Source organism: Vulpes lagopus, chromosome 12, assembly GCF_018345385.1.
Source record: "Vulpes lagopus strain Blue_001 chromosome 12, ASM1834538v1, whole genome shotgun sequence".
Classification (NCBI taxonomy): Eukaryota; Metazoa; Chordata; class Mammalia; order Carnivora; family Canidae; genus Vulpes; species Vulpes lagopus.
In genome coordinates, this window is record NC_054835.1 from 13,234,776 (window position 1) to 13,262,281 (window position 27,506).

At 45.6% G+C, this 27,506-nt stretch overlaps 1 protein-coding gene across 4 annotated transcripts in view; it reads left to right on the top strand.

The window, feature by feature from the left end:
- EHMT1 (euchromatic histone lysine methyltransferase 1) overlaps window positions 1–27,506 on the top strand; it is a 145,121-nt gene that overhangs the window by 45,212 nt on the left and 72,403 nt on the right. For 3 of the 4 annotated variants that reach the window (XM_041723836.1, XM_041723838.1, XM_041723839.1), the window contains exon 2: window positions 21,244–21,310. In XM_041723836.1, coding sequence (XP_041579770.1) covers window positions 21,244–21,310 — 67 coding nt within the window. The remainder of the gene's footprint in view (window positions 1–21,243; window positions 21,311–27,506) is intronic. The other variant, XM_041723837.1, reaches the window with a different exon arrangement.

Consider the following 27,506-nt stretch of genomic DNA (forward strand, 5'->3'; position numbering starts at 1 on the left):
GGCAGAAAAGTTAGACTTCTTGTACTGGCGACGTTGGGGATGATGCAGTTTACAGGAAGAAGGTGGCCATGGGATTTGGTGGAAAATGCAGGAGACACACAACAGGGCACCTGCATGAAGAGGGAGCTTGGAGCGTGATTGAAAACCCTTACGTTGTTGGGAGCATGCATGGTTAGCCTCGATTGTGTTCATAATAACTAAGTGGAGTTGGCAGCAGCACTATTGCAGTCTTGCAAATGATGTTATAGAGACTTTTGTCATGTTCAATGAAAAAAAATAGATTAAAAGCATGTATGTCGTATAATATGTTCAGGTAAAAAACCTGCAAGGGATATACTAAGTTTTTTACTATTGGTGGTAGGATTATGGGTAACTTACTTTTTCTTACGTGTATTAGACGATCTCTTCCCTCCCTCCCATATTGCATTAACTGGAACCCCCAGTGCATCTTTGCAGATCATGAAAGAATTTTGTCAGATGCTTTCTCTGCATATATTGAGATGATCATTGTGGTTTTTTTTTTTTATCATTGTGGTTTTTGTCTGATACTCTTTATTTCTTTAGAGAGAACATATGCATGCATGATTGGGGGAGGAGAGGGAGAAAGAGAGTTTTTTTTAAAAAATTTTATTTATTTATTTGACAGGGAGAAAGAGAGCACAAGCAGGGGGAGTGGCAGGCTGAGGGAGAGAGAGAAGCAGGCTTCCTGATGTGGGGGTATCCCAGGACCCTAGGATCATGACCTGACCCAAAGGCAGATGTTTAACTGACAGAACTACCCAGGTGCCCTGGAGAGAGAGAAATCTTAAGCAGACTTCATGCCTGGTGTGGAGCACAACATCGGGCTTGATGTCATGATCCTGAGATAATGACTTGAGCTGAAATCAAGAGTCGGATGTTTAACTGAATGAGCCACCCAGGCACCCCTGTCCGATAATCTGTTAATATTTATTATGTTAACTGACTTTCCAATGTTAAATTAACCTTGCTTTCCTGGGGTAGTTCTCATGCCTGTTGTTTTGTGGGTTGTCTTTGTCTCTATAAACGGACTTAGAGTTACTACTTCTCCCCACTCCAGAGTTAAGGGTAACCTTAAACTGCATACATTGTTTCAGTCTTTTAGAGTTTACTTATTTATTTTGCTACAGAAATGTTTAAAATGTTTGGGTCGTTAAATCTGTGAAGCTTTTCTTCTGTGACTCCTGGTCTTGGAGTTAGGCTTACAATGGGTTCCTCATCTCAGGGTCATTCAGTGTCCTCTAGTGCTCGTGTGACTGCATTGCTCTGTCTTTAACCATTGCACCTGTTGATTTGTGCATACGATGACCTCTCCCCATGGCTAGCCAGCTGTCCCAGCGGCCGTTATTATTATTTTCTCTTCCAATTGTTTGAAATTCTCTCTGTATCATGCTCTTATTTTTACATGTGACTGTTTCTAGTCTGTTTTACATATATTTAAGGAAAACTAAGAATTTTCATAGGCTATGGTAGATTTTCTTTCACAGAGTCATTGTCATGACTGTTGAATATAATTGTCCTATCAAATATTTGGAAGTCTTAACTTGTGGAGATTTTTGTTGCTTATGCTATAAGAAACATCATACTGAGCACCTTTTAATTATATATTGTATTCAATTACTTCCATTAAGAAAGGTTGAAATTGCACTGTACACATTCAGTGTTTTTAATTAATACCATGTTGCCTTTATAAAATTATTGTCCATCAGGTTTTCTTAGCAGCCGTGGTGGATGATAGAAACTAGCACTGCCACTTGTCAGAGAGCCCTAAGTCTGAGGGACATGTGCAGTTCTGTCTCACAAACCATCGTTTCATCTATTTGCTGTATGTATAACCAGCACTTCAGTATACAGGAATCAACTGGAATCCTGAGAACCATACTCATCCTTAAGCTCTGGGATGTTGCTGCAATTTCGTAGTATCTGTATTGCCTAGCCTACAAATTTTTTTTTTTTTGTCCAAAAATAATCGGTCTTCTTGAGGAACTATAGTTTGGCTTAATGTATTATGGGTATAACATCAGCACAAAAATACTATACTTACATTCCTTTATAATTGGTGGGCAGGAAAAATGTTCACGTTTTCTCCAGAAATATTGGATCATCCACTACCCTCGTATTTCCCAATTTCCAGGTTGTTGCCCCAGTGTCCCTGGGAAGCCTCTGTGTCATCCCTCAAGACTCAGCCTTGAAGCGAGTATAGTCACCGTGTTGGAGGCACCCATTCTGTGTTTCCCTATAAGATTTTGACCAACCAGATCTGACTTTTGTGTTCTCTGCATGACCACTGAGGCATTTAGATAGTGAGACATTTTGCTTATCCAAGTTTGGGGCTTTAGAGTGAGCCCAGGGGTTGGTGTGTGTTTATGTCAACCCCTGTTTTCATGATGCAGGATACTAACGAAACAGTAAAAATCATTTTCCTTTACAGTAGTCACTGGGTTTGGGATATATAAAATACTTAAAAATCTTAAAAAGTTAAATATTTCAAGTGAATTGTTTTTTCTTCCTAATACCTAATACCAACCCTTTGTGTGTGTGTGTGTATGTGTGTGTGTGTTTAAGGAAATAATGGTTTATTACTGTTCTTTTTTTTTTTTTTTTTAAGATTTTATGTATTTACTCATAAGAAACAGAGAGACAGAGACACAGGCAGAGGGAGAAGCAGGCTCCATGCAGGGATCCTGACATAGGACTTGATCCCAGGTCTCCAGGATCAGGCCCTGGGCTGAAGGCGCGCTAAACCGCCGAGCCACCCAGGCTGCCCAGGTTTATTACTGTTCTTGATTGAAAAAGTATGATGTCTAAGAAGCCATGGTATTTTTCTCTATTTAGAAATTTGCTTTTATCCTTTTCTAGTTCAGTCTGTGGTGGCAGAATTTTTTTTTTTTTTTTTTTAGATTTTATTTATTTATTCGTGAGAGACACAGAGAGACAGAGACATAGGCAGAGGGAGAAGCAGACTCCCTGTGGGGAGCCTGATGTGGGACTTAATTCCAGGATCCTGGGATCACGCCCTGAGCTGAAGGCAGATGTCTAACCCCTGGGCCCCCAGGTGTTCCCCCCCGCCACTGCCTGGTTTTATCTCTCTGGGGGCTTTGCCAGTCATTTGGTGTGCTCCCTGATAAACTAGGTGTCCTGCCTAGGAAATGTTGGGGCCTCCCATTTGCCTCAGTGGAGAAAGAAATGGACCAGATGGTAGAAACGAACCACACATTGCCTCACATTACCAGGGACTTGGGGGGGGGGGGGCGTTAGGGCTTCCTTGTGCTGAGAACACTGCCTTCCTATTGAGGCCTTTCTCAGGCAGCTGTGAGCCACCCCTGGGAGGATGCTCCACTGAGGTCCCCAGATACCCATGGCTGGAGGGTGGGGTCATAGTCCAAAGGCGGGCTACCTTGCTTAGGTGGCGCATCCCCCCTCTCCCCCATGCACCAGGCTGTTTAGTTCATGGTGCTAACAGAAAAATAGTCACCTCAGTCGGTTAAGCATCTAATTTTTAGTTTTGGCTCAGGTTGTGACCTCATGGTTGTGAGATTAGGCCCTGCTTCTGGCTCCACGTGAAGCATGCACTCTGGTTAAGATTCTCTCCCTCCCTCTGCCCTCCACTCATGCTCTCTCTCAAATAAATAAATAAATCTTAAAAAAAAAATAGGGGGATCCCTGGGTTGCTCAGCGGTTTAGCACCTGCCTTCGGCCCAAGGCGTGATCCTGGAGTCCCGGGATCGAGTCCCACATCCGGCTCCCTGCATGGAGCCTGTTTCTCCCTCTGCCTGTGTCTCTGCTTCTCTCTCTCTGTGTCTTTCATGAATAAATAAAAAAATTAAAAAGTAAAAAATAAAAATAAAAATAGGGCAGCCCGGTGGTGCAGCGGTTTAGCGCCGTCTGCAGCCTAGGGTGAGTTCCTGGAGACCCTGGATCGAGTCCCACGTCAGGCTCTCTGCATGGAGCCTGGTTCTCCCTCTGTCTGTGTCTCTGCCTCTCTCTCTCTCTCTCTCTCTCTCTCTCTATGTGTGTGTCTCTATGAATAAAAAAATTTAAAAAATAAAAATAAAAAAAAATTAAAAAAAAAGAAATAACAATTACCCTAAAGGCAGACCCTCTCCGCAGCCTGACCTTTGTGGATTCTAGATGTTGCTCAGTGCTGCCACTTGATACAGTTATAGTGATAAGCATAAGAGCTGGGATCATGTTTCTGTTTCATATGGCCCCTGTTACTTACATGGATTAGTGAACTCACCACTTGACAAGCATTCTTGTTTCAGAGACTTGTTAAAGTCGGGTCAGGAAAGCTGCTATTGTGGGCTACTAGCAGGGACATAGAATATAATGCATTAATAAGAATCGTTAAAATAACATTTATAGACAAGAGATAGTAGAAAGAGCTGATGTTCCTGTTATGTGCAGGTTCATTAAGGCCACACAGCGGGACTTGAGCCTGTTGGTAGAACTCCAGGGCAGAAGGGGTATTGTGCTAATGGCATATTCCATAGACATCTTTTTGGTAATGTGATTTAACTCTGTTTAAGTTTGGACTTCAGAAAAACAGGTTGTTCATGTAAATCAGAGTTGTGTAGTGCTTTGTGTCATCACCTAAGCTGTGGCATGAGAGCTGACTTGGAAAACAATGGAGGCTCATGTGCCTGCAAAGGATATTAGGAATCAGCTGAGTTGCTACTTAATGATTTGGTCTAAAAACAGTGACATTCAGTGATGTGAGCCCTTGAGGCTGGCTGGGAGGAAGTGTTTCTGATCACTCCAGTGCTTCATGTCTTCTCTGATCTGCTCTGTTGCCAGCTCCTTAGATGTGTAGACCCCACCTGTTCTCCTGTGTCTAGGGCAGACAGGCCATGTGGTCTGGCCTCATGCTGTTTGTTTCTTGGGCTTGGGGCTCCTGCCCCTTGTAAAGTGGGACTGGGACAGGGGGAAGGTTCCTTTCTCTTACAGTTGAGACTGAATTGCTGAATTTAGCACAGAGGAACATGAGAAGGAAAGGGAGTTATTTTCCAAAATGTTTTTAAAGTAGTTCAGTCTTTTTTAAAAAAGATTTTAAAAATTTATTCATTAGAGAGAGACAGAGAGAGCACAGGAGCGGGGGTAGGGGACGGGGCAGTGGGAGGAGCAAGCTCCCTGCTGAGCAGGGAGCCCAACATGGGACTTCATCCTAGGACCCTGAGATCATGACCTGAGCTGAAGGCAGATGCTTTACTGACTGAGTAGTTCAGTCTTAAGAAGGAGAAAAATACCTCTCTGTCCAGGGCCCTAGTTGTGAGATTAGGCCCTGCTTCCAGCTCCATGCAAAGCATGCAGTCTGGTTAAGATTCTCCCTGCTGAGACTTATGGTGTATCGTTTGTGTAAGAGAAAGCTTAGCTTTAATTTCTAGCACTATTCCTTATTTTATAGCTTTCCTAGAGAAATTTACAGAGAACTACATGCAGAGGAGTATATTAAGTGAAGATGTTCACTTTAAGGTTGTTTATGATGCTGAGACGCTGTGGAAGTCTCAGTCGGGTCCTGTGTCGGGGGCGAGTGCACAGTGGGTACTCTAAGCCCGTTGCTGCTGCGACTGTGGTGGCAAAAATTTATTTGCTCACGTTAGTTAAGGGGAAGATGGTTCCTTAGCAGTATGTGTGGCATCCCATTGGTAGGATCTGTGTCGGTTGTACCTTTATGAGCATACTTGCACCGAAAAGTGTGTGGAAGACTATGCATAGATGTTAAGGTAGTTGCCTTATGGGCAGTTTTCACTTTTTAGTTTTTACCAATTCATTTCCTTTACTTAAAAATGTAAAGGCATGCAATAATATATGAATTTTCCTTTTGAAAATCCAGTCCTGTTAAGGTCAGACCTGCCCTCCCAGTCCTCGTAACCCTTCACACTCTGTCCCCACAGCTTCTGTAAGGGTTTGGTGTATAAACATCTAGATCTCTCCTTCTCTGTGGTTTTACAGAGATTTGAGCCTACCGAAAATGTGTAGTCGTTTTCTGTAGATATTTCACTTTTTCCTGTGTATATAATTGCTTTTCCTTTTCTTTTGAAACACTATCAAACTTAATAGGAAAGTTGAAAGATGATTTTTTTTTCCTGAGCCATTTGAGTTGAGGTTGCATCCCAGATGCCCCACTACTCCTAATTCTGTTAGTGTGGATTTCTTAGAGCTGTAATATGGCTGTCAACATCAGGAGATTAGTACATCTCTTTGAAAAAATACAGTTTATAATGTCATGCTGTGAGCACTAGTGTGCTAATCCTGTTTTTTTACTACACAAGTAGTATTATAATTTGATTTGTATTCGCTTCCATCTCTCCTTGTAAAGGAATCCTTTCTGAGAATTGCATTGGCTCTGTTAAAGTCCATGATTGCATTGAAGGCACACCTGGCACACCTCTTGATCTCCTCCCCCCTTTTTTTGTTTGTAGTAAAATACACTTAAACATGAGTCTTATCATTTCAGCCATTTGTAACCCTACTTTTGGATAGCACTAAGTATGCTTACAGGTGTTGTATGGCCATCATCTGGCCATCATCTCTGTCTTTATGAAACATTTTCATCACCCCAGGCAGAGACTGTACCCATTAAACAATAACTCCCCTTTCCTTTTTTTGTCTCTGTGAATTTGCCTAAACTAAATATTTCCCATAAGTAGAATTATTTGTCGTTTTGTATCTGGCTTTTGTTTGTGTCTGGCATTTCACTCAGCATAATATTCTCAAGGGCCGGGATCCCTGGGTGGCGCAGCGGTTTGGCGCCTGCCTTTGGCCCGGGGCGCGATCCTGGAGACCCGGGATCGAATCCCACGTCGGGCTCCCGGTGCATGGAGCCTGTTTCTCCCTCTGCCTGTCTCTGCCTCTCTCTCTCTCTCTCTCTGTGACTATCATGAATAAATAAATAAAATCTTAAAAAAAAATTATAAAAAAAATATTCTCAAGGGCCATCTATGTTGTAGCCTGTGCCAGAACCTCCATTTCTTTTATCTGGCTGAGTAATATTCCATTGCACACGCAGACCACATTTTGTTTATTCATCTGCTGATGAACACATGAGTTTTTTTCCCCATCTTTTGATTTTTTTTTTTTTAAGGTAGGCTCCAGTGCAGGGCCTGAACATGTGACCCTGAGATCAAGACCTGAGCTGAGATCAAGAGTAGGATGCCTAACTGACTGAGCCATCCAGGCGCTCCTCTTTTGAATTATTTTGGAGTGCTATGAACTTTGGTGTACAAGTTTGACTGTGTTTTCAGTCTTTGGAGTATATACTCAGGAATAGAATTGCTGAGTCATGTGATCATTCTTTAACTTTTTTGAAGAACCACCAGACTGTTTTCCACAGGAGCCACATCATTTTGCATTCCCACAAGCAGTGCATGAGGGTTTAAGCATCTCCACATTGTTGCCAACACTTGTTTTGGTTTGTTTGGACCAGGGCCATCCTAATAGGTGTGGCATGGGCACCATCTCTCAGCCTTGTCCTCTCCAGTCAGGGATCATGGGTTTGTGCCTCCTTAGCTCTGGTCATTTTGTTCCCTTACTCCTTTAATCCAGGGGTTTTAGAAATGTTAGTGTTTCCTGAAATATAAATGAAGCACAGTTTACTAAAAATCCACGGGAAATTGCTGATTCAGTTGAAGTGCAAAATAGAACTAATGAGAAGGTTGATTATGCTGCCTGGAAGATTGTGGAAAAGGCATCAAGTGGGAATTGTAGGAAACAATAGGCTGATACTGGTGAAGGTGCCAGAATATTGTCAGGGGAAGGACCCCTTTGTTGGCATTCATGAAGTATATTTATACATACCTTTGGGTATTTCTAGTGTTGTTTGTCATGTGGCTTTTTCTAAACAATATATATATATTTTAACTTTAGAAGGGAGTTCTTATAAAAGTAAGAAATGAAGAAACATTCTTCTAGAGGTGTGTTTTGCATTGGAGAAGAGTCAGATGACCTTGTACATTCACCTGCCCTGTGTGTTAGCTGTGAGTGATGCTCTTGGGCTCTGGTGAAGCAGGGCCTGTGAGCACTTGGGGTGGGGTTGGCCTCAGAGCTGGTGATGAGGGAGTGGGTGGGTGCAGGCGGGCCAGGGCCTCTTTCAAGAGTGTAATATTGTAGACTCATGGAGGGCCTTAAGAGAAGTCTTAAGTGGGAGGATTGGCGTGAGTGTGCAGCCCCCGGGGGGTGGCCCGAGGCTTGGGGCAGGACTCACCTGTTTGGGAACAGGTCTTGGCAGAGCTCTTAAGCAGTGACAGTAATGGGATCTTTGGGAAAGGGAAATTAGGGCATGGATGGAGAGGAGAGAGCAGTGGCAGAATCAGGCAACTGTAGGGCTGGAGTCACGCTTGGCATGGGGCTTGTGTTTGTACAGTTGAATTTGGAGGCTGAGTGGTAAGTGTGTGTCCAGCAAATAGCAGGTTTTATACATATCTTTTTGATATATGTATTAAATACATTAAGCAGTGATAATAGCCAATATTTCATAAGTGTTGCCGATCATTTAAAGCATTCTGCAGTCTTCTCAGCCCTCTGAGCTGGGTTTTGTGTAGTTGTACCCATTTTAGTCAAGAGAGGAACAAGACCGTGACCTTGAACTATGGAACGGTGCCAGTCCTTCTGTGGAGTATGTGGCTAGAACCTCGGGGCTCGAGGTGGGCTGTGCAGGGATGTTGGGGTGCACTTTTCCTTTTTTTTTTCTTTCCCTAAGATTTTATTTATTTGTTTGTGAGAGAATGAAAGAGAGCACCAGAGTGGGGACAGTTAGAGGGAGAAGCAGATTCCCCAGGGAGCCTGATGTGGGGGCTCAATCCCAGGACTCTGGGACCATGACCTGAGCTGAAGGCAGATGCCCGACCAACTGAGCCACCAGGTGCTGCTCACTTTTCCTTTTTTGATACAGATGTCATCTGTATTTTAGAACTAGATTTTCATTATGATTTTATGTAGAATTTAAATTTCCATCATAATGCAAAGTAGACAACTTACAATTCTGTGATCATTGTCAAGATTTTGCCACATGGTTCCTGTCTTCTTTCCTTCCTTCTCTACCTTTTCCTTTTTGTTGTTAAGATAGCTTAAAGCATAACACAGGTGTCATGAAATTTTCACCTCTCAACTCTGATTCTGTATCTTTAAAAATGCAGACATCTGGAGCACCTGGTTGTGACTCAGTTTAGTGTCCCACTTTCCATCTCAGCTCAGGTCTTGATCTCAGAGTCGTGAGTTCAAGCCCTACGTTGGGCTCCATGTTGGGCATGGAACCTACTTAAATACAGACATCTTTCACATAACTACAAAGTTGTTTTCACACAACAAAATTTGAAGTAATTATTTGGTATCATCTAACTACTTTTAAATTTCCTTCTAATTATGTCAAAATGTCATTTTATAGATGGATTTGTTCAAATCAGATGGTCCTAGCAGAATCCACGCTTTGCATTTGGTGGTTATGTTTGCTGTCTGGAACAGTCCCGTTTCCCCACTCCCCCATCCGTTGTGATGAGGAAACTATGTTAGTAGTCTTGCAGAATGTCCCACATTGTGGATTTCTGTAACTGAATTTTTTTTAAAGATTTTATTTATTTATTCATGAGACATACAGAGAGAGAAAGAGAGAGAGGCAGAGACATAGGCAGAGGGAGAAGCAGGCTCCATGCAGGGAACCTGATGTGGGTTCCAGTATCACGGACTCCAGTATCATGGACTCCAGTATTCGGGACTCCAGTATCACGCCCTGAGCCGAAGGCAGGCACTAAACCACCCAGGGATCCTGTTACTGAATATATACTGAATGTATATATGAGCCGTGTTGCCCATTTTGCTTTTTATTTTGATAATCTAAGGTTTAACAAATGATATCACTTTGCATGATTACTTCCCCTCCTCCCCCCGTGATAGTTTTATACTATGAGAAATTTGGTTGAAACTGAGAAATAAGAGTTAGGTCTTTTGAGTGGAACTGAATTCCTCTGGTTTATAGGGCGTCTCTCAGTGTGCTGAGTCACTGTGCTAGAGGAGGGTGTCGCTGGTGGACAGGCCTGCTTGGGTCTGCATGAAGCACACGGACAACTGCTATGTCCTATGGTCCTGTTGTCTCCACTCCATGCCTCCTCCCGGTGAGGCATCCTGATTTCTAATGGACTCCCTGAATTTTCATCTTCATTTACTCCAAATTAAATTAGGGGAGATGGAGTAGATGTTTCCAATTCCACAGTGTTGTGTGAGCACCTAATGGCACCAGGCACACCTAGACCCACCACCAGTCAGCTGCTTAGCCATGTAGAGACCCCACTGCACTGCTGTGTAGGGTGGGAGCTGTTAACGTGGTGAGCGGGCAGAGGGTCCCCGTGGAAGGCAGGTGTTACCTTTGCAGGTCTAGAAACTTGATTTTCTAAGTAAACTAAATTGTGGTGATTGCACTGTCTGAATCATAGAGACTAATGTATAGACTAGAAAATCAGCATATTTCTTCATGATAAGAAATATGGGTGAACATCTTCATTGCATGGAAACTTAGACTGAAAGTGAACATTGTGTGACCCCCAGCCCCCTGGTTTATCCTCTCAGTACAGGTACCTGTTCTAGCCCAGCACTGGCCAGTTACATCTCACAAGCTTGTTCTGGTTGTGGTTGGTTTTTTGGTTTTCCTCCACAGGCCTGAAAGGATCCAGGTGCTTTACTCATGGAAACTTAGGGTGCTGGGGTCATGGATCCGGGGTTCTGGGTGGGGGAGGCCCATGCGCTCCCCACAGGTGCCCACAGTGCCTGCTTCATTTTGCAGTATGTTGTGTCTTTTCTGGAAATCAAGTTCCACAGGGGTCCGACCTCGGTTGTTGTGACTCTGGAAGGGACACAAAGGAGAAGGGCACTGTTGGAGTTGTCTGTTCCTTCTTAGCATACTACCATGAAATGGAGTGCCTCAAAACAGCAGTGACTGCTGCTTATCCCTTGTGAGGCCAGCAGTTCAGGTAGGGCAGCAGTGCGATGGCCTTTTTCTGGCCCATGAGCCTTGGGCCTCAGCTGGAAAACTTGAACACTGGGGTTGCTGTGTCCTCCCAGAGCCTGTTCGCATGCACTTCTGGTGCTTGGTGCTGGTTCTGTTGGCTGCTGGCTGGAGTGCCCACTGGTGGCCACAGCTGGGGCTTCTCATGCTGTGCAGAGCCGTGCTGATGTGTGTGATCTGGTCTTACACTGTGGAGCTCACCTGAGCCACAGTCTCGGCTCCAGGCTGTCCAAAGGCCCATCTTGTTAAAGGTGAGGGACCATGGTCCATCTCTCGTGGAGGAATGACAGTATCACTTGTTAGAGAGGTGTGTTGTGAGGTGTGCAGTCGGTCTGGCTCTTTGGAAAACCACAGTAGTGAAGAGCATTCTAGATCAAGGGAAGGAAGCATATAATGCCTTTGGTTTTCTCCTTTGCAGAGAGGCCAGTTAAGGGTTAAGCAGCAGATGAAAAGGGAATCTGATATTTCACAGTCCCTTAAATGTAATTTCTGGGGCTACTTTGGATCGTAATTGTATTTTCCAAATTTAGGAACTAACTCCTTTTGCTGCCAAAGGGAAAAAACAAAAAGACAAAAGAGGGAAAAGGAAATCTATCAGATATTGAAAGGATTAATTCTTTTTCTCCCCACCCTTTTGATAATTAGCTAGTGAAATTGGTATGTGGAAACCAGTTGAAAATTAGGGGGTGGGCAGATAGTGTTCTACATCTCACAAGTTTCCTGAACAGAAGAATCGTCCCATCTTTGGGAACCCGTTTGGTGTTGAAAAAGTGTTGTACTGGCATTAATGCAGTTCTTGAGGAGAAGACGTGGTCCAGAGTCCAGAAGACCAGAGTCCAGATCTTGGGCAGAGATCTAAAGCAGAGAAGAGCAAATGGCAGGTGAGAATTGGCATTTCTCTGTCTGTGGCTGGAGCTACATCCCCCCCGACCCCCTTAGGAGAGAAGACACTCTTTGTTTCCCCTGCGTGCTGGATGCCTCAGGTGGTCTCCAGTGGTGGGGTCATGAAAGCCTGTGAGCAGCCCTCTCTTTTGGGGGAGAAGGGCCTATCTTTCCAGAGCTTCCTCATTGTGAAATGTAAGAGCAGGGTCACCTCTGGAATCACAAAGATAAGTCCAGTAGGCATGTACTTACTAGGAAGATGTTTGTTTAGAGAGGTATTTTCCTTTCCTTTTTTCTTAGTATTTTGGCATTGTCAGGTATCTTTATAGCTTTGGTAGATAACATGTGAAAGTTGGCAGCTGCCACCCCCCCCACAGGGTAGGGGTGTTTTGAGGCTGCACTGAGGAGATGGCAATTGCGTGGGAGGATGTGGGCCCTATTCCCCCTCCCCACGTAGCACCAGGAGCTCTTGACCTGGTTCTACTACTAGCAGCCACGCTGGTCAGCATCTCTCAGATTCTTTCTGAAATGGCTTTGGCTCCTTTCAAACTGAAGATGTATGTGTGTGTGTGTTGCAGTTAAAGAGTTAATCTCAATGTGCATCCTTGAGATAGGAGTTCTGAATAACACAGGTGCGTGGTTGCCGGTATGTGGATTCAGGGTGGCTTCAGCCTGGAGGGAACCATGAGAAGGCTGCCGCTCTCCATGGAAGGGGCCTTGGAAATGTGGTGCTGCCAGGCCCAGGAGAGCAGGTTTCAGGCCCAAGGGGTGACCCAGAGGAGCCAGCACAGTCTCAGCATACATACAGCAGGCTTTGAGGTCTGTGCACCAGCATGTTTCCACATTGGCTTTGGTGTCTGTGGTGACCTCTGTGTTATGGAACTGACTGGTGAAGTTTTTGTGCAATCTGCTTCTGCCAATGGCCTGTGCACCAGCCTCGGGGCCAGTCTGGCGTCGTCACCAGTGGGGCTGTCCCATGGACCCCACACTGCTTTAGAGGTTAGACTATTTGGAATCAGTTTTAAATTTCTGTTGACTTTAAGGGTTTCACTTTACTCTCATAAATAAGATTACTTTTTGTGGTTGGATCCTTATGTCGAGAATAGAGGCTTTCCTTCAGATCATTTGTATTGCGTTTGGGGAGTTAAAGTGATTTTGTGAGAAGGCACTCATTTCCAGAGTAGTTTGCACAGTTACGTCTTTGTCAAGAAAGCCAGATTAACAATTGGGCTTTGGTAATTCAGCTCTCCTGAGAGAACAGAGCTTTCTGGAAAAGTGACCCGAAGAGCCCTGAGATAGACAGTTCTCTTTTCTCCCTTGTAACTTTTCCTTGCAGAGTGCTCTCTGCTTCTCGTGGTTCCACCTGAGTAAATGGGCCTGATCTGGGTGGGAAGGCACCTGCCAAGCTTCCACCATCCAGGATTAGCCCATACCTCGTGCTGGTCATGCAGAGACGTGGTGGGGGAAATAATAGCCGCTTAAGCAGAGTTTACCCAGAATGATCATTACTGTGGCCCTTGGCTTGTTCCTGTGATGTGGACACTATTTGTGTGACCTTCGAGAGGTATCTAGCTGTGGATGAGGTGGGCTGAGCCTGGGCTGGTATTGGGGGCTTAGCCCTTGTCCAGACTCCAGGGTTCGCTGGAGGCGTTCCTTCACTGAGCCAAAGGCCAGTCCTAATGTAGAGCTGATACAACGTTGCATGGTTCTTTCTGCCATGTCTTTAGAGTTTAAATTGGTAACAGTATTTGGTCTTATGGGCTTGTCTTTGAATACCTTTAATACAGATTATCCAAAAGTTTATCCAGTCTTTGTTTGTCTTAGAATTTTAGGATTTTTTTTTTTTTTTTAAGGATTTTATTTATTTATTCATGAGAAGCACAGAGAGAGGCAGAGACACAGGCAGGAGAAGCAGGCTCCCTGCAGGGAACCTGATGTGGGACTCATCCCAGGACCCAGGGACCACGCCCTTAGTCAAAGGCAGATGCTCACCTGCTGAGCCACCCAGGTGTTCCAAATTATAGGAATCTTCTAAGGAGTAATGTCAGAGTTTCTATGATCTTTCCCCACTAGTCATTATTTAAAAAAAAAAAAAAAAAAGTGAGCAGTGTGGTAGAAACCAATGGGGCAGGCACCTGGGATGCTGAGCCTCAGGAAAGTGGGTTTGGAACTTCATGTGCAGGGTTTGCTGCATGGCCTTGGGCACACTACTAACCTTGTGTCTAAGGCTCTTCATCTGTGTTGGAAGGTCCTGGGCATCCCAGGTGCTGAAGAAGAGGCTCACAGGGGTGGACAGTTAGATACACATTGTGTGTTGTAGTAACGAAGGTTCTACAAAAAATCTTACCGTTTGTAATTTATACTGTTTGAGTAGCAGAAATTATCTTTTAAAAAAAGTATCTGAAATAAAATATAATAAAATTGAAGTTAACTGTATTATGAAGAGTTACATTTGATGTGGTCATTTCATGTCCAATGACAAAGGAGAAGCACCTCTTGTGGACAAAAAGCAATGCTGTTCTGAGTGGCAAAGCAGAGGTCCTAGTCTGTCCTGAGAAGGAAATGCATTCACTTTAACATGTCACAGAGGGGTAGGTTGTTTTACCTACAGATTGTGTTATTTAAGTTGTAAATGATTGGTACAGGCTTATTTGATGATTACATTAAACAGCTTAAAAAATTATGTATTTATTTATTTGAGAGAGCACCAGCTGGGAGCAGAGGGAGAGGGAGAAGTAGGCTCCCTGCTGAGCAGGGACCCCGACATGGGACTCGATCCCAGGACCCTGGGATCATGACAGACGCTGAAGCAGATGCTTCACTGACTGAACCCCCCAGGTGCCCCATGATCACATTTAAAAGGAGGGACATACCACATCCAGTAATGGTGCTGTACAAACTTGGAGTAGGTTCTTTCTAGCTGAAACCTAGGTTATGTCCACACGTATCCCCATGTGCCAGGGCCCTCTTCATCCTGTGTTGCTGAGAAGAATCTGACGTGCTTAGAATGGACACAGCCACTCTAGGTACTAGTGTTCACCTAGAGAGTAGATGCTACTTTCGTGGTCTTTACATCTTGGCATTTCCCCTTCCCCTGCGCCCCTTGTTTTTTTTGTCTTAAAAAACAAAAACCTAAGTGTTTTTCCTGGGAAGTACTCTCTGTAATATTGTGTGGTTAGAATTGGTTGGTTGCTTGACTGTACTTTAGCTGCTGCTTTGTTTTTTTGTGGAGTAGAGGGGTCTCGGCTGCATGAAATGTGCTGTTGAGAATGTAAGGTAGGTGTGTGTTGGTGGCAGAGGTCACAGCTGTGTCCCTGTGCAGATCATACTGCGCCCATCCTGCACGCTTTAGATGGGCAGGGTCCAGGCCAAGGCCATAGGGACCTTAGGGCTGTGGGCATCTGAGAAAGTGTCAGAGTAGGGTTAAATTGGTGAGGGTATCTGAAACCCTAGAATAAGACTTTATAATGTCTTTGGTCTTTTTTTTTTTTCTTCTTTTTTTAAGATTTTATTTATTCATGAGAGACACACAGAGAGAGGCAGAGACACAGGCAGAGGGAGAAACAGGCTCCCTGTAGGGAGCCCGATGTGGGACTCGATCCCAGGACCCTGGGATCACAACCTGAGCCAAAGGCAGATGCTCAACCGCTGAGCCACCCAGGTGCACCTGGGTTTTTTCTCTGTATTTTATTTTCTTCTGTCATCTGTTCTCTGTGAAGAAATTATTTTGTTAATAATTCTTTTTCTTCTTAGGAATAGGATTTCACACAGCAGAGAGTACCACCTTTTGAAAATGTCAGCAAAATAAATATTTTAAAAAATGGGGCACCTAGGTGACTCAGTTGGTTAAGCATCTGACTCTTGATTTCTGCTCAGTCGTTATCTCAGGGTCTTGAGATTGAGCCCTGCTTTGGGCTCTGTGTTGAGCAGGGAGCCCCCTTGAGATGCTTTCTCTCCTCCCTGTGCCGCCCACCCCTGACTTAAATAAATAAGTCAGTCAGTCAGTCAGCATTGCCACTTCAGAATTACAGAGACCTAGACTCCTTCTGTCTTTCACGGACTCCCATGGACTCAGAGCAGGGTTGCTAAATTCAGCAAATAAAAAATACAGGGTACCTAGTTACATTTGAAGTTCAGGTAAACATGCTTACACTAAAACAATGATTTGTTTTACAGCTGAACTTCCATGGCTTGGGCAGCTTGTAGTGCCAGTTGCCCTGATTGCTGGGTGTGCACTTGGCCTAGGAAGTCCAGCATGGGCTCAGGTTCTGCTTCACCCCCGGGACATGTGGGGTGTCCTAGATTTTTGTGTATATCGTAATCAACCAACTTGCAGTTAAGGAAAATACTTTGCAGACTAGACAGTTTTCCTTCTTTTTTTTCCCATCCACATCAGTGCTTTAGTGTATTAGGTGGACATTCAGAGGAGCAGAATGTCCTTTCCTAGAAGGTCAGACCCAACTGCGGCACACCAGGTGCATGCCAGGTGGACTCCATTTTTCGATTCTGCCTTTCCTGGAAGACTTGCTCTGTTGTTCTGATCACATCCTGGATAGGCTTTGTACAATGCCTCCCCTGCCCACTATGGCGTTTCGGCCTGTGGCCATCACAGCACTGTTCTAGTTGGGCATTTATTATAATGTGAGCCTAGATAGACAAGTGAAAGAACTGTTAGTGCTGGCAGTTCTGAGTTCTAGATCCTAGCTCCTGTTTGACTGCAGGTCCCCAAGCAGCCTTGGTGAGGTGAAGAATGAGGAATAGAAGAGGGTGCAGGGCAGAAGCCTACCCCTGGAGGCTTTCTCTTCATCCTCCATGTTCCCCTTTCCTTCTTCCTCTGTCCTGGGCCATCATCAGTGGTCCACTTGGAGTAATGAGCAAGGATGATGCTTGGGTTTTAAGACTAAGAGGTATGGACAAGGCAGAGATGTTGATGTTTTGTTTTTGGCTCTAAACGCTTGTCCACAGCCTGGCATGTTAGTGCTTGTCAGAAGATTCCTGAATGCAATCAAATAGATACAGAACCAAATAGTGGATATTTCTGGCATTATTTGAAAGTGTGTTACATCATGGTCTTAAAACAGTTTTTTGGGGGAAGAAGTCGTGAAACTTAATTTCATGGCTGGGACACGTGGCTGACAGTGAGGAGAGGAAAAGGGTAGGTTTGTAGGTGCATTTGTGAGTAAAACACTGCTGTGTCGCGCTGGCCCTGGGCGTGTCTCAGGACAGTGAGAGCCCTGGTGTTTTTCTGGAGGTGATTTTTTTCAGCAGGCCTGTGATATGGTGGGTTTGGTGTCCTTGCTGTGGGGCATTAGCTTCAAGGCCACGCAACTCTCTTAAAATCTACTTAGGACCCCAGAGGGCTCTTATTTATGTGGGTTCTATCTCTTGGTGCTTACCAAAACAAAAACTAGAACTGAAGCTTAAAAAAAATGTATTTACTTAAAAATAACGAAAGTAAACATGTGAAATGTTTACATGTTAAGGTAAATAATTTCTATGAAAAATAACTTTTCTAAAACAAAAAGCTTAGAAGACTGGCATTGCTTTATAGGTTGGTATATCTCATGTCTGGCTTCTGACTGAGGGGATGTGTTGTTTGGTTGCAACATGTGAAGAAAATCTGGCCTCACATAGACAGGTATATTTTGAGCCTGTTAGATAATTCTGGATGTTTTGCTTGGTATAGTAGGCCAAAACTGACGGGGCTGAAGCAGCATCGAGGGCCTTCCTTCCTTACAGGGTTTAAGCCCATGGTCTGTCTGCCTTGCATCTTAATGCGCCTTTTACCCGTGTGTGGTTTTAAAGATTAGGTATTGCTCATTTGGGAAACACTGGCTCACTAAGTTTATGAAGGTCTTCCAAATGTTGACACATTTCATTATCCAATATCAAAAAATTGTATTCTTTTAATAACATTTCCTCTGTCATCAAAATTCTTTAAGTATTGGGCAGTTGTCAGGCTCATGGAGGCAGACACACATTTACCAAAATTCTCATTTCCACTCAGAAGCCAGAATTTTAACATTGGCAATACACACTGTTGGTTTTCTTTGAGGTCACAGGCTTATTACTGTGTTTATTTTGAGAAACTGTTGGCAGATGCCCAGGCTGCATTGCCATAGATCTTGCCAGTTCTTCCAAATGCAGATGCCCAGTGAGTGACACTCAGCCCAGCCCCTGCCCTTTCCTGAGCCACCGGCAGCCCTAGATCGCTGCTTGTGTACCTTTCTTCCCCTGCCTTTGTGAGAAGGCCAATGGGGAGATTGCTGATCTCACTGCTTCACCAAGGGCATTCTCAGGTGAAGTTGGCTTTACCTCTCTGAGTGCACAGCATTGAAGGATTTAATCACCTAGGAGTTTAATTTGGTGTGCCATCTTGACTCCTACTAAGATGCCCAAGGAAGCACAGCGAAGCAGGCATGTGGGTCCTAATAACGAAGATAGCTTTGACCTCTTGGACCCCTGGCAGGAACTCAGGACCCCAAAGAACTGTTTGAGAGTGGGTGTGGGCTGGAGGAGGTTGGGATGGAGCTGTGATTGGCTGGGAGAGGGGGCAAGGTGCAGGCTCTAGGGTTAGATGCTGTGGTCCCCCAGCCCGCCTTGCTGAGATGCATGGCCAAGACCAGATCTTGAGAGGGACGGGGTCAAGTCAGGTGCTGCTGATAAGCTTCAAGGGCAGGCAGATCATTGGGGCACGTAAGGCAGGGCAGGACAGGAGAGAGTTTCCCCAGGTCCACGTGGAGGGGTGTCAAGGGCTCAGCACATTGGAGACTCCAAGAGCCCATCCTTGGGCTACACTGGTGGTGTTATAGCCTCTCATTTTTCCAGACTCTGTAAACCCAGATTCTTTGTAAACTCTCCTACTTTTAAACCTTGATAGTTGATTAAAGATGGAAACATGTGCAGACCAGCCCTGTGAGGCTGTCTTACTAGTGGTTGTTCGGTGATCTCAGATCTGCATCTGCCCGGGGCCCAGGGTCAGTCTTTGCCAGCCCAGGTATAGCCACCTACATCTGTAGATGGGCAGAAGGTTTCTACTCCACTGGTGGGAAATCTCAGGGCCAGAGATAGGATGGTGGACGACCATGATACAGCACCTGGTGCTTTTGGAGTCTGAGAGTCTGGAACGTTCCTCACCCCCACCTGGAATTGGTCCTGTCTTCCCAGAGCCTCTGTTCTCTTGATGGGAAATGGTAGCGAGGAACCCAGATTCTGTGCCTCCTGTGCTTGTTGCTGCCAGAGTGTCCTTGCTTCCTTTGCAGCACCCAGAACTTCCACTGTACATGCTGTGTCTGCTTCCTTTCTCCCTACCTTGTTCGTGCATCTGGAGCCAGTATCCCCCTCCTCATCCTGCTGTGGGGCTCAGGCCACCTGCCCACCCACCTTGTCCTGTCAGGATCTCCACAGCCTGCATGTTGGGCTGGAGATGGCAGGGCTCGAAGTCAGTATGGAAGTTCTGTTCGGTTCTGCTGCCAGTACTGGACTGTGTTACTGGTTTGGGCCACATGTTCTGTCTCCAGCCCTCTCTTGGTTTGGTGGCCATTTTGTAGGTTGTTAGCCCTTTTGAAAAGGTGACAAAGACCATGTTCCCTTTTGCTCATACACATAAGCTCAGTGCACAGAGAGCATCTGGATTTTGTTGTTCCTGCTCTGATCGTGGGCTGAGCTCATCACCTGGGCTCAGCCTCTGGGCCTCTGGACTTCTAGATGTGCAAGCTGGCAGTGCCCTCTTCTGCCCTCACCCATGAGGGATTATTAGAGTGGCTGCCACTCTGCCTCCTTTATTCACGCAGGAGATACTGGTTGTGTGTCTAGGCTGTTGCAGAGCATCCTCCCAGGTGGAAAGCAGATGTGGATGTGGAGCCAGCGGCCTTTCTTGTACTGGGTCCTCTTAGAAGGGCGCCAATGATCATGCCACACACTCATGGGTTCCTTGTGCATGCTGCACATTGTTACCTGACAAGCCTCTCCTGTGGAACCCAGAGTTTTTATGTTGGTGGATGGTGTGTCTGATGGTGGTGGGCACCAAGGGGGCAAAAAGGCAGGGTTCAGGGCTGGGGGCAGAGTGTGGAAGGGCAGCAGAGGCTGGGTCCTATGGCTTTGCTGCTCCTTAGTCAGCTGGGAAGACCCTGGAGTTTGAGGGGAACATATCCAATCTGATGCCCCACTTTCTGGGAGGAAGCCCCTGGGTCTTTCCTTGGTGCCTGACACTGTAAATTCTGGCTTCCTGTGGCAGGAGTGGTTAAGAGAGGGATTTCAGAAGGGGTTCCACTTTGTTTTATTTATTTATTTATTTATTTATTTATTTATTTATTTATTTATTTATTTATTTATTTTTTTGGGGGTTCCACTTTGAAAACCACCAGTGGAGCCACATGTGGCTCTCCAGGGAAAGGTCGGATGGTGGCAGGCTTGTACCCCGTCTTGTCCTGCGTACCTGGGGAGATGAAGTTAGCTCTGTTTAGGAGCTGCAGGTGGGAGCATTCTGGAAGTACTAGGGAAGAAGGGGTCTCATGGGGTGGGAGGCTGCAGTGCGTCCTTGAGGTGGTTTGGTGGTCCAGGGCCACAGGGTTAGGGCACTAGCTCAAGGTTCTGTAGCAATGTTCTGAGAATGTGTTGTGGTGTCTTTTGGAGAACACATTCCAGATGTTAGTTGTTATGGAGGTTGTGCCCTTAGCCTTAGATTCTGAAACCCTTAAGTAGGGAGCCTGGAGGGTCTGCATCTCCCCTCTTCTCCATGGAGTCATGGTGGTGGCTGCTGCTATACCTGGAGGGACCCAGTCAGGAGTGTTTTGTGTGTTTACACCCATTTCACCCAGACTCTAAGCCTCCCAAAGGCAGGAAGTTTTAAAAAGCAATTCCAAGAGACCTTTTGTAATTCATGCCTCTGCGTAGTACAGCAAATGTTTAAGAATTCACGTTTTTATTGAATTTTCTTGATTTATCCATTTCTGTAATTTTTTGTAGGTTGTTAGACATTTGAAATACTTAGATGAATTATCGTCAGCAGCAGAATGCACTTTGATATCATTTATAGCATTCCTATAACAATCAAAACCTTTGAGATTTCTAATTATGTAAGTAATGCATGAACACATTCTTATTATTAATAAGACTATCTTCAAAAATACAGCTAAGGTAGAAGTTTCCTCGGGCTGGTTTCTGGACGTCATCCTTCCTCCTGGAGGTGGCTGTGTTATCTGCCAGCTTAAATATGCCCTGTCCAGTCATCTGATAGTGAGTTTTTATCTGGATCCAGATACGACATCCATCTTGAGGAGTCATGTTGGCAAGCAAATTGCTTAGTCTGCCTGTGGGTGAATCCAGGCTGATGGCTGTTTCTTCTTTAGCAGGCAGTTCCGGCGAAGGGGGAGACGAAGCAGGATTGCTGCATGAAAACAGAGCTGCTGAGGGAAGGTAAGGGCACAGTTTGCTCCTGCAGGAGAAGTGGCCAGACCTAATGCTCTGGCATCTCCTCACCCGTCCCTCGTTCCTGGCTTGTTGGCTTTCACCTGGGTTACCGTGTGGCCTCCCATCTCCCATTCCCAGATGGACACAAGCACACACATGAGGCCTGCTAGAGAAGGGAATTCATACCAAAAAATGAAAAGCAAACACCTGGTAGATTCTTGTCTTCAAGTGCACCCAGAAAACTCAAAGTGGGAAGGGCCACGTGGAAGTTTATGGCAGCTTTATTCTTATCACTCAAAGCTGAAAGCACTCAGGTGCCCATCACCTGGTTACAGCCTGTGGTGTGCCTACAGTGGGCAGTGCTTAGCAACTCAGAAGAAGGAACAACTTCACTCTCACAGCAGCACAGATTGTACTGAGCATGTTTTGCTAAGTGAAGGGGGCCAGACCCACAGACCATATGTTTTGTCATTCCATTTGTATGGCATTCTGGACAAGGTAAAACCAGAGGCTGGGAAAACCACGGATTTGCCAGGAGGTGCAGGGAGGCTGCAGAGGGTAGCCCTGTGAGGAGCCTTGGTAGGAGGCACTCTACTCTTGTTGGTTAGGGCTGTGGAACACACCATGACAGGTGAGTCCCACTGTGTCACACATGAGCCATGTGGGGGCTGCTGAGAAGTTCACTTTGGAGAGCTGCATCCTGACTGGACACCACGAGGTTGATGGCTCAGGAGTGGTGCAGACACTGGGTTCTGCTTGGCTATGTCTGTCAGGGAAGATGGGCAAGCAGCCCTGGACTGCTGTGTGGCCACTGGAGCTGAGCAGATAAACAGCATATCATCCCATCATCCCACTAGCTCCCCATAAGGTTGCACAGGAGGAACCTGCCCGGGATCGTGACTGTCGTCTTCTCTGACGTTGGGTGCTGCTCCAAGCACTTGGGTGTTTCGGCTGTATCCCAGCCCAGTGATGTGTGATTCTGCCTCTCTTCTTCTAAGGAGAGGAAGCTGAGACGGGGTACACTGCTGGGTCGAGGTCATCCAGGCTGTTAGACTGGCAGCTAGACCTCTCCTCTGAGGACATACAGATGATGGTGTGCAGGTTGCACTGGCTATGGCCACTCAGACCACTGTGTGTGCGTCAGCAGGAGAGATGAGGACAGAGCTCTGATGGGCAGAGAGCTGCGGCCCGTCTCCCCGGGCCTTGCAGGTTGGCCTGCTGTGTCCCAGTGTGGTCCTGTGTGTCTTGGTGGGTATGCCTCTGAGTGCCCTGGTGGTAGGATGGTCTGCTGAGGAGCGCCTTGCAGCCCCTGCTGGTGGCTGCTCTTCTTTGCCTTTCCTGAGCTATAGGGTGGCTGCCTAAAATACGTTGCTACAGCCCCTGTCTGCTTCCCAGGCAGTCTGGGAGCTGCTGTGATACCTTTTCACATCCATGTAGCTGCCTTCTCATGTGATCACCATGCACATATCCAGGAGTCACAGTGGGTGAAGGTGGAGCACTGGCACTCAAGTGGTCCAGGTCATAGGGTAGGGCTGTCCTTATAGGGGTATGGCTTGGTGTATGAATACATGTTTGTAACACAAATGCTTCTGATTCTGGTAGAGTTCTGGGGACTCCTGGGAGCAGGGTGGGTTGGGAAGACTGGGAAGTGCATGCTTTGCTTCTTTGGACCATTTCCAAACCCTCCTCCCTCCTTGTGGAGAAGCCTGCTCTCTAGAGGCTCTCAGCTCAGGTCTGATCCAGCCAGGCACTTTCCTGGTGGACTTTGGGCCTCTGGGTACCTCATCCAGCCTGCCAGCTCCCCTGTGCTGTACCCCCTGGCCAGCCCTGGGGCATGCCATGTCCCAGAGCTTCCCCCCACCCCGACTATCCCCCGCCATATCTTCCCTCCTGTGAAGACCTGTCTCTGGATTTATTCCTGGGGCCATGCTCCCCTCCACTTCTTGAGGTGCTCTCTTCTGTGGACACCCATGGTCTCCAGCTCTTCTTCCCTCTGCGTCTACCCTCAGGGCCTTTCCAAATAGAAGCTATCAATAAATAATGACAGGTGCCCTTGAACTAAGGCCTTGACTCCTCTTGATGGACTGTTAAACTGAGCCACAGCAAGTGCACGTTTTGTACTCTCACCAGCCATGTGGAGGGTCCAGCTTTTCCACTTCCTGCCAACACTTGTTATTACCTGTCATTTTGATATGAGAGTTGTTCTAGTGGGTACTACCAAAGTAGTGTCCCATTGTGGGTTTTTTTTTTTTTAAGATTTTATTTATTTATTCATGAGAGACACAGATAGAGAGAGAGAGGAAGAGACACAGGCAGAGGGAGAAGCAGGCTCCATGCAGGAAGCCCGAGGTGGGACTCCATCCATCCCGGGTCTCCAGGATCACGCCCTGGGCTGAAGGCAGCGCTAAGCTGCTGAGCCACCGGGCTGCCCCCATTGTGGTTTTGATGTGCATTTTCCAGATGATTAGTGATGTGCTTATTAGCCCTTTGTGTATTTTTGGAGACGTGTCAATTTAGATCCTTTGCCTGTTTTTTAAATTAGTTATTGATTTTTATTGTTCAATTGTCAGAGTTCTTTATATATTCTAGATACAAATTCATTATCTGATAGTGTGACTTGCAAATATTTTCTCATTCTGTGGCTTGTCTTTTAACTTGTTTGACAGTGTCCTTTGAAGCACAGAGGTTTTTAATTTTTTTTTTAAGATTTTATTTATTTGAGAGAGAGAGAAGGCATGAGCCAGGGGGGAGAGACAGAGGGGGGGGGAGAAGCAGACCCCACTGAGCAGGGAGCCTGATGTGGGGCTTGATCCCAGGACCCTGAGATCATGACCTGAGTGGAAGGCAAACACTTCACTGACTGAGCCACCCAGGTGCCCCCCCAGAAGTTTTTAATTTTGATGAAGTCCAGTGGATCTGTTATTTCTTTGGTTGTTTTTGCTTTTGGTGTAACATCTAATAAACCATTACTTAACAGACGGTCACAAAGATTTATGCCTGTGTTTTCCTTTGAGTTTTATAGTTTTATCTCTTATAGTTAGGTCTTTGATTCATTTTGAGTTAATTTTTGTACATGGAGTGTGAGGTAGGGTCTACTGGCTTCCTTCTTTTGCAAATGGGCACCAGCTGTCCCAGCCTGGGAACGAGATGTTCTTTCCCCCGTTGAATCATCCTCACTCTCCTATTGACGGTTAGGACAACGGCTGCAGGGGGCTACCTGTCAGTCTGAGCTGCTCTCACCCTTCCTTAAATGCTGTACCCGCCCTAACTGCTGCTGGAATGCCAATACCTTCTTCCACCATCGCTGCCAGACCTGGGTGTTTGTGGTTTAGCTTTTTAAGATTTTTAAGTAATCTCTGCTCCCCATCTGGGGCTTGAACTCACATCTCTGAGATCAGGAGTCACACACACCCCAGGCTGAGCCAGCCAGGTGTTTTATTGACTGATTTTTCCTAATGGACTCTCCTTTTTCTTACATGTCTGTAATTTTGGTTAGATTTTTTGAATTGTATTGTTGGTGGCTTGAACACAAAATTATGTTTGGTTAACTCTTTCCCCCCAAATAGATTGTTTGGCTTTTCCAGGGTACTTGATTAATTAATCTGCAGAGAAGCTTGGCCTTGTGCTAGCCTGCTTGTAAGCATTTTTAGTACTGGAATAGAGTAACTTTCAATGAGTGGTCGGTTTGTTGTGTAAGAAACTTTTCTTAGGTAGCAGGTGTAGGTCACTCCTACTAGGATGATGTTAGCCGTTGGGGGTCTCTGCTGAGTGCCCGTCACTGAGAATTTTTTGCTTCGCCTGCTCAGAGTTCTTCTGCTTGGCTCACATGTAAGACTCAAATCTTCTGATTTCGTCACTGAGAATTTTTTGCTTCGCCTGCTCAGAGTTCTTCTGCTTGGCTCACATGTAAGACTCAAATCTTCTGATTTGTGAACAAGATATTTTATTATATTATTATATCTTGATTTATTTAATTTTTCTTAAAATTTTTTTAGCCACACGTTATCATTTTCAGTGTATAGGTCTTGCCTGATTATTTTGTATTTGCTTCTGCTATTACAAATGGTGTGTTTAGGGTAGCCCCGGTGGCACAGCGGTTTAGCGCCGCCTTCAGCCCGGGATGTGATCCTGGAGTCCCAGGATCGAGTCCCACGTCGGGCTCCCTGCATGGAGCCTGCTTCTCCCTCTGCCTGTGTCTCCGCCTCTCTCTCTCTCTCTCTCTCTCTCTCTCTCTCTCATGAATAAATAAAATCTTAAAAAAAAAACAAATGGTGTGTTTAAAATATTGTTTTCTGATTGTTCTTTGCTAGTATATAGATGTGTACTTTATCTTTTGTAATTGAACTTTATTTTGAGATAATTTTAGATCCACATGCAGTTAGAAGAACTAATGCAGAGAGATCCCAGGTACCCTTTACCCAGTTTTCCCAATGGTGACATCTTGCTGAACTGCAGCATAATAGCACGAGCAGGATTTTGGCATCGGTGGTGTCTCTGTCTTACTCAGGTTCCCTCATTTTCCTCCTTTGCACATGTGTTTATCTCTGAGCATCCCTCACACCTGTGGGTGTGTGTGCAGCCCCTCCCACAGTGAGATAAGGAGCGCTTTGTCACCTAGGAGGCCCCCACACAGCCCCCTGGTGGCTGTAGTGTGTCATTCCAGAAGTGTCATAAAAGTAGTATCGTACTCATTGTTACCTTCTGGGACTGTTTTCATACAGTGGGATCTCCTGGGGGATTTGTGGAGTTTCTTCATATCAGTAGTTCTTTATTTTCCTCAGCAGTGTAGCATGCTGTGGCTGCACCATATTTTCTTGACCATTTATGCCCTCAAGGGCACCTGGGCTGTTTCCAGTTTTCATCCAGTGGCAGTAAAGTTGCTGTGAACATTCATTTTCATTTGGACAAAACTTTTTATTTTGCTGGGATAAATGCCCACGAGCACATTTGCTATCACATGCTATATGTATAGTCTTTTTTTTTTTTTTAAGATTTATTTATTTATTTATTTATTTATTTATTTATTTATTTATTTATGAGAGACAGAGGCAGAGACATAAGTAGAGGGAGAAGCAGGGGGAGCCTGATGCATGACTCAATCCCAGGACCCCGGGATCACACTCTGAGCCAAAGGCAGACGCTCAACCACTGAGCCACCCAGCTGCTGCTGCTGCTGCTGCTTCTTCTTCCTTCTTTCTTCTTCCTCCTCCTCCTCCTCCTTCTTCTTCTTTTTTTTTTCTTTTTAAAGATTTATGTACTTGAGAGAGAGAGAGAGAGAGGTGAGTGAGTGGGGGGGCAGAGGGCGAGAGGGGAGAACCTTCCTCCCCGGCCGGCCCTCCCCGCCGTGAGCTAGGAGCCTGATGCGGGACTTGATCTCAGGACCCTGAGATCATGACCTAAGCTAAAGGCAGGTGCTTCACCGACTGAGCCTCCCAGGTACCCCGTATGTTTATTTTTGTGAGAAACTGCCAAAACTGTTTTTCCAAAGCTGTGGCACCATTTGACATCACAGCAGCAGTGTATGGCAGTGGCACCCTGTTGTTGTTTGAATTTTTTGTTGTTGTTGTTGTCTGAATTTTTAATGATGCTCGTCAGTGGGTGTCAAGTGGGGTTTCTCTGCCAGTTAGATTTGCTGTTGTTTAGAGAAGTTTTTAATCTTGCTGAACTCCAATTTATCACTTTTCCTTTTATGGATTATAAAAGATGTCAAGGATAAGACATCTTGCTTCACCCTACATCGAAGATTTTTTTCAGTGTTTTTCCCTCAGAGTTTCATAGTTTTACATTTTACATTTAGATTTATTTCCCTTTTTGAGTTAATTTTTAGATAAGGTATGCAGTTTACATCAAGGTTCATTTCTGTCATCAAGCTTTCCAAACTCAGTCGTCGGCTCCTGCAGCTTGTGGATGACTCAGTTACAGATACGTGCTGCTGCTTCTTACTGACCTGAGTGCCCTCTGTTACTTTTTCCAGCTTGCTTGATGGCTTTGGCCAGAACTTTCAGAATAATGGATGTTAGTAGTGGTGGCAGCCAGCCACATTCTGGCTGCTGAGAGGAAGACTGTCCTTCCCTTCTTAGGCCCCTCACAATGAGCTGACCCCAGGCGGTGGCAGACAGGTCTCCTGCTTTCTGTGACACCTGCTGGGCTGCTGCAGGTCAGCTCGGTTCCAACCCCACAGGTTAGGGGCTCGGTCCACCGG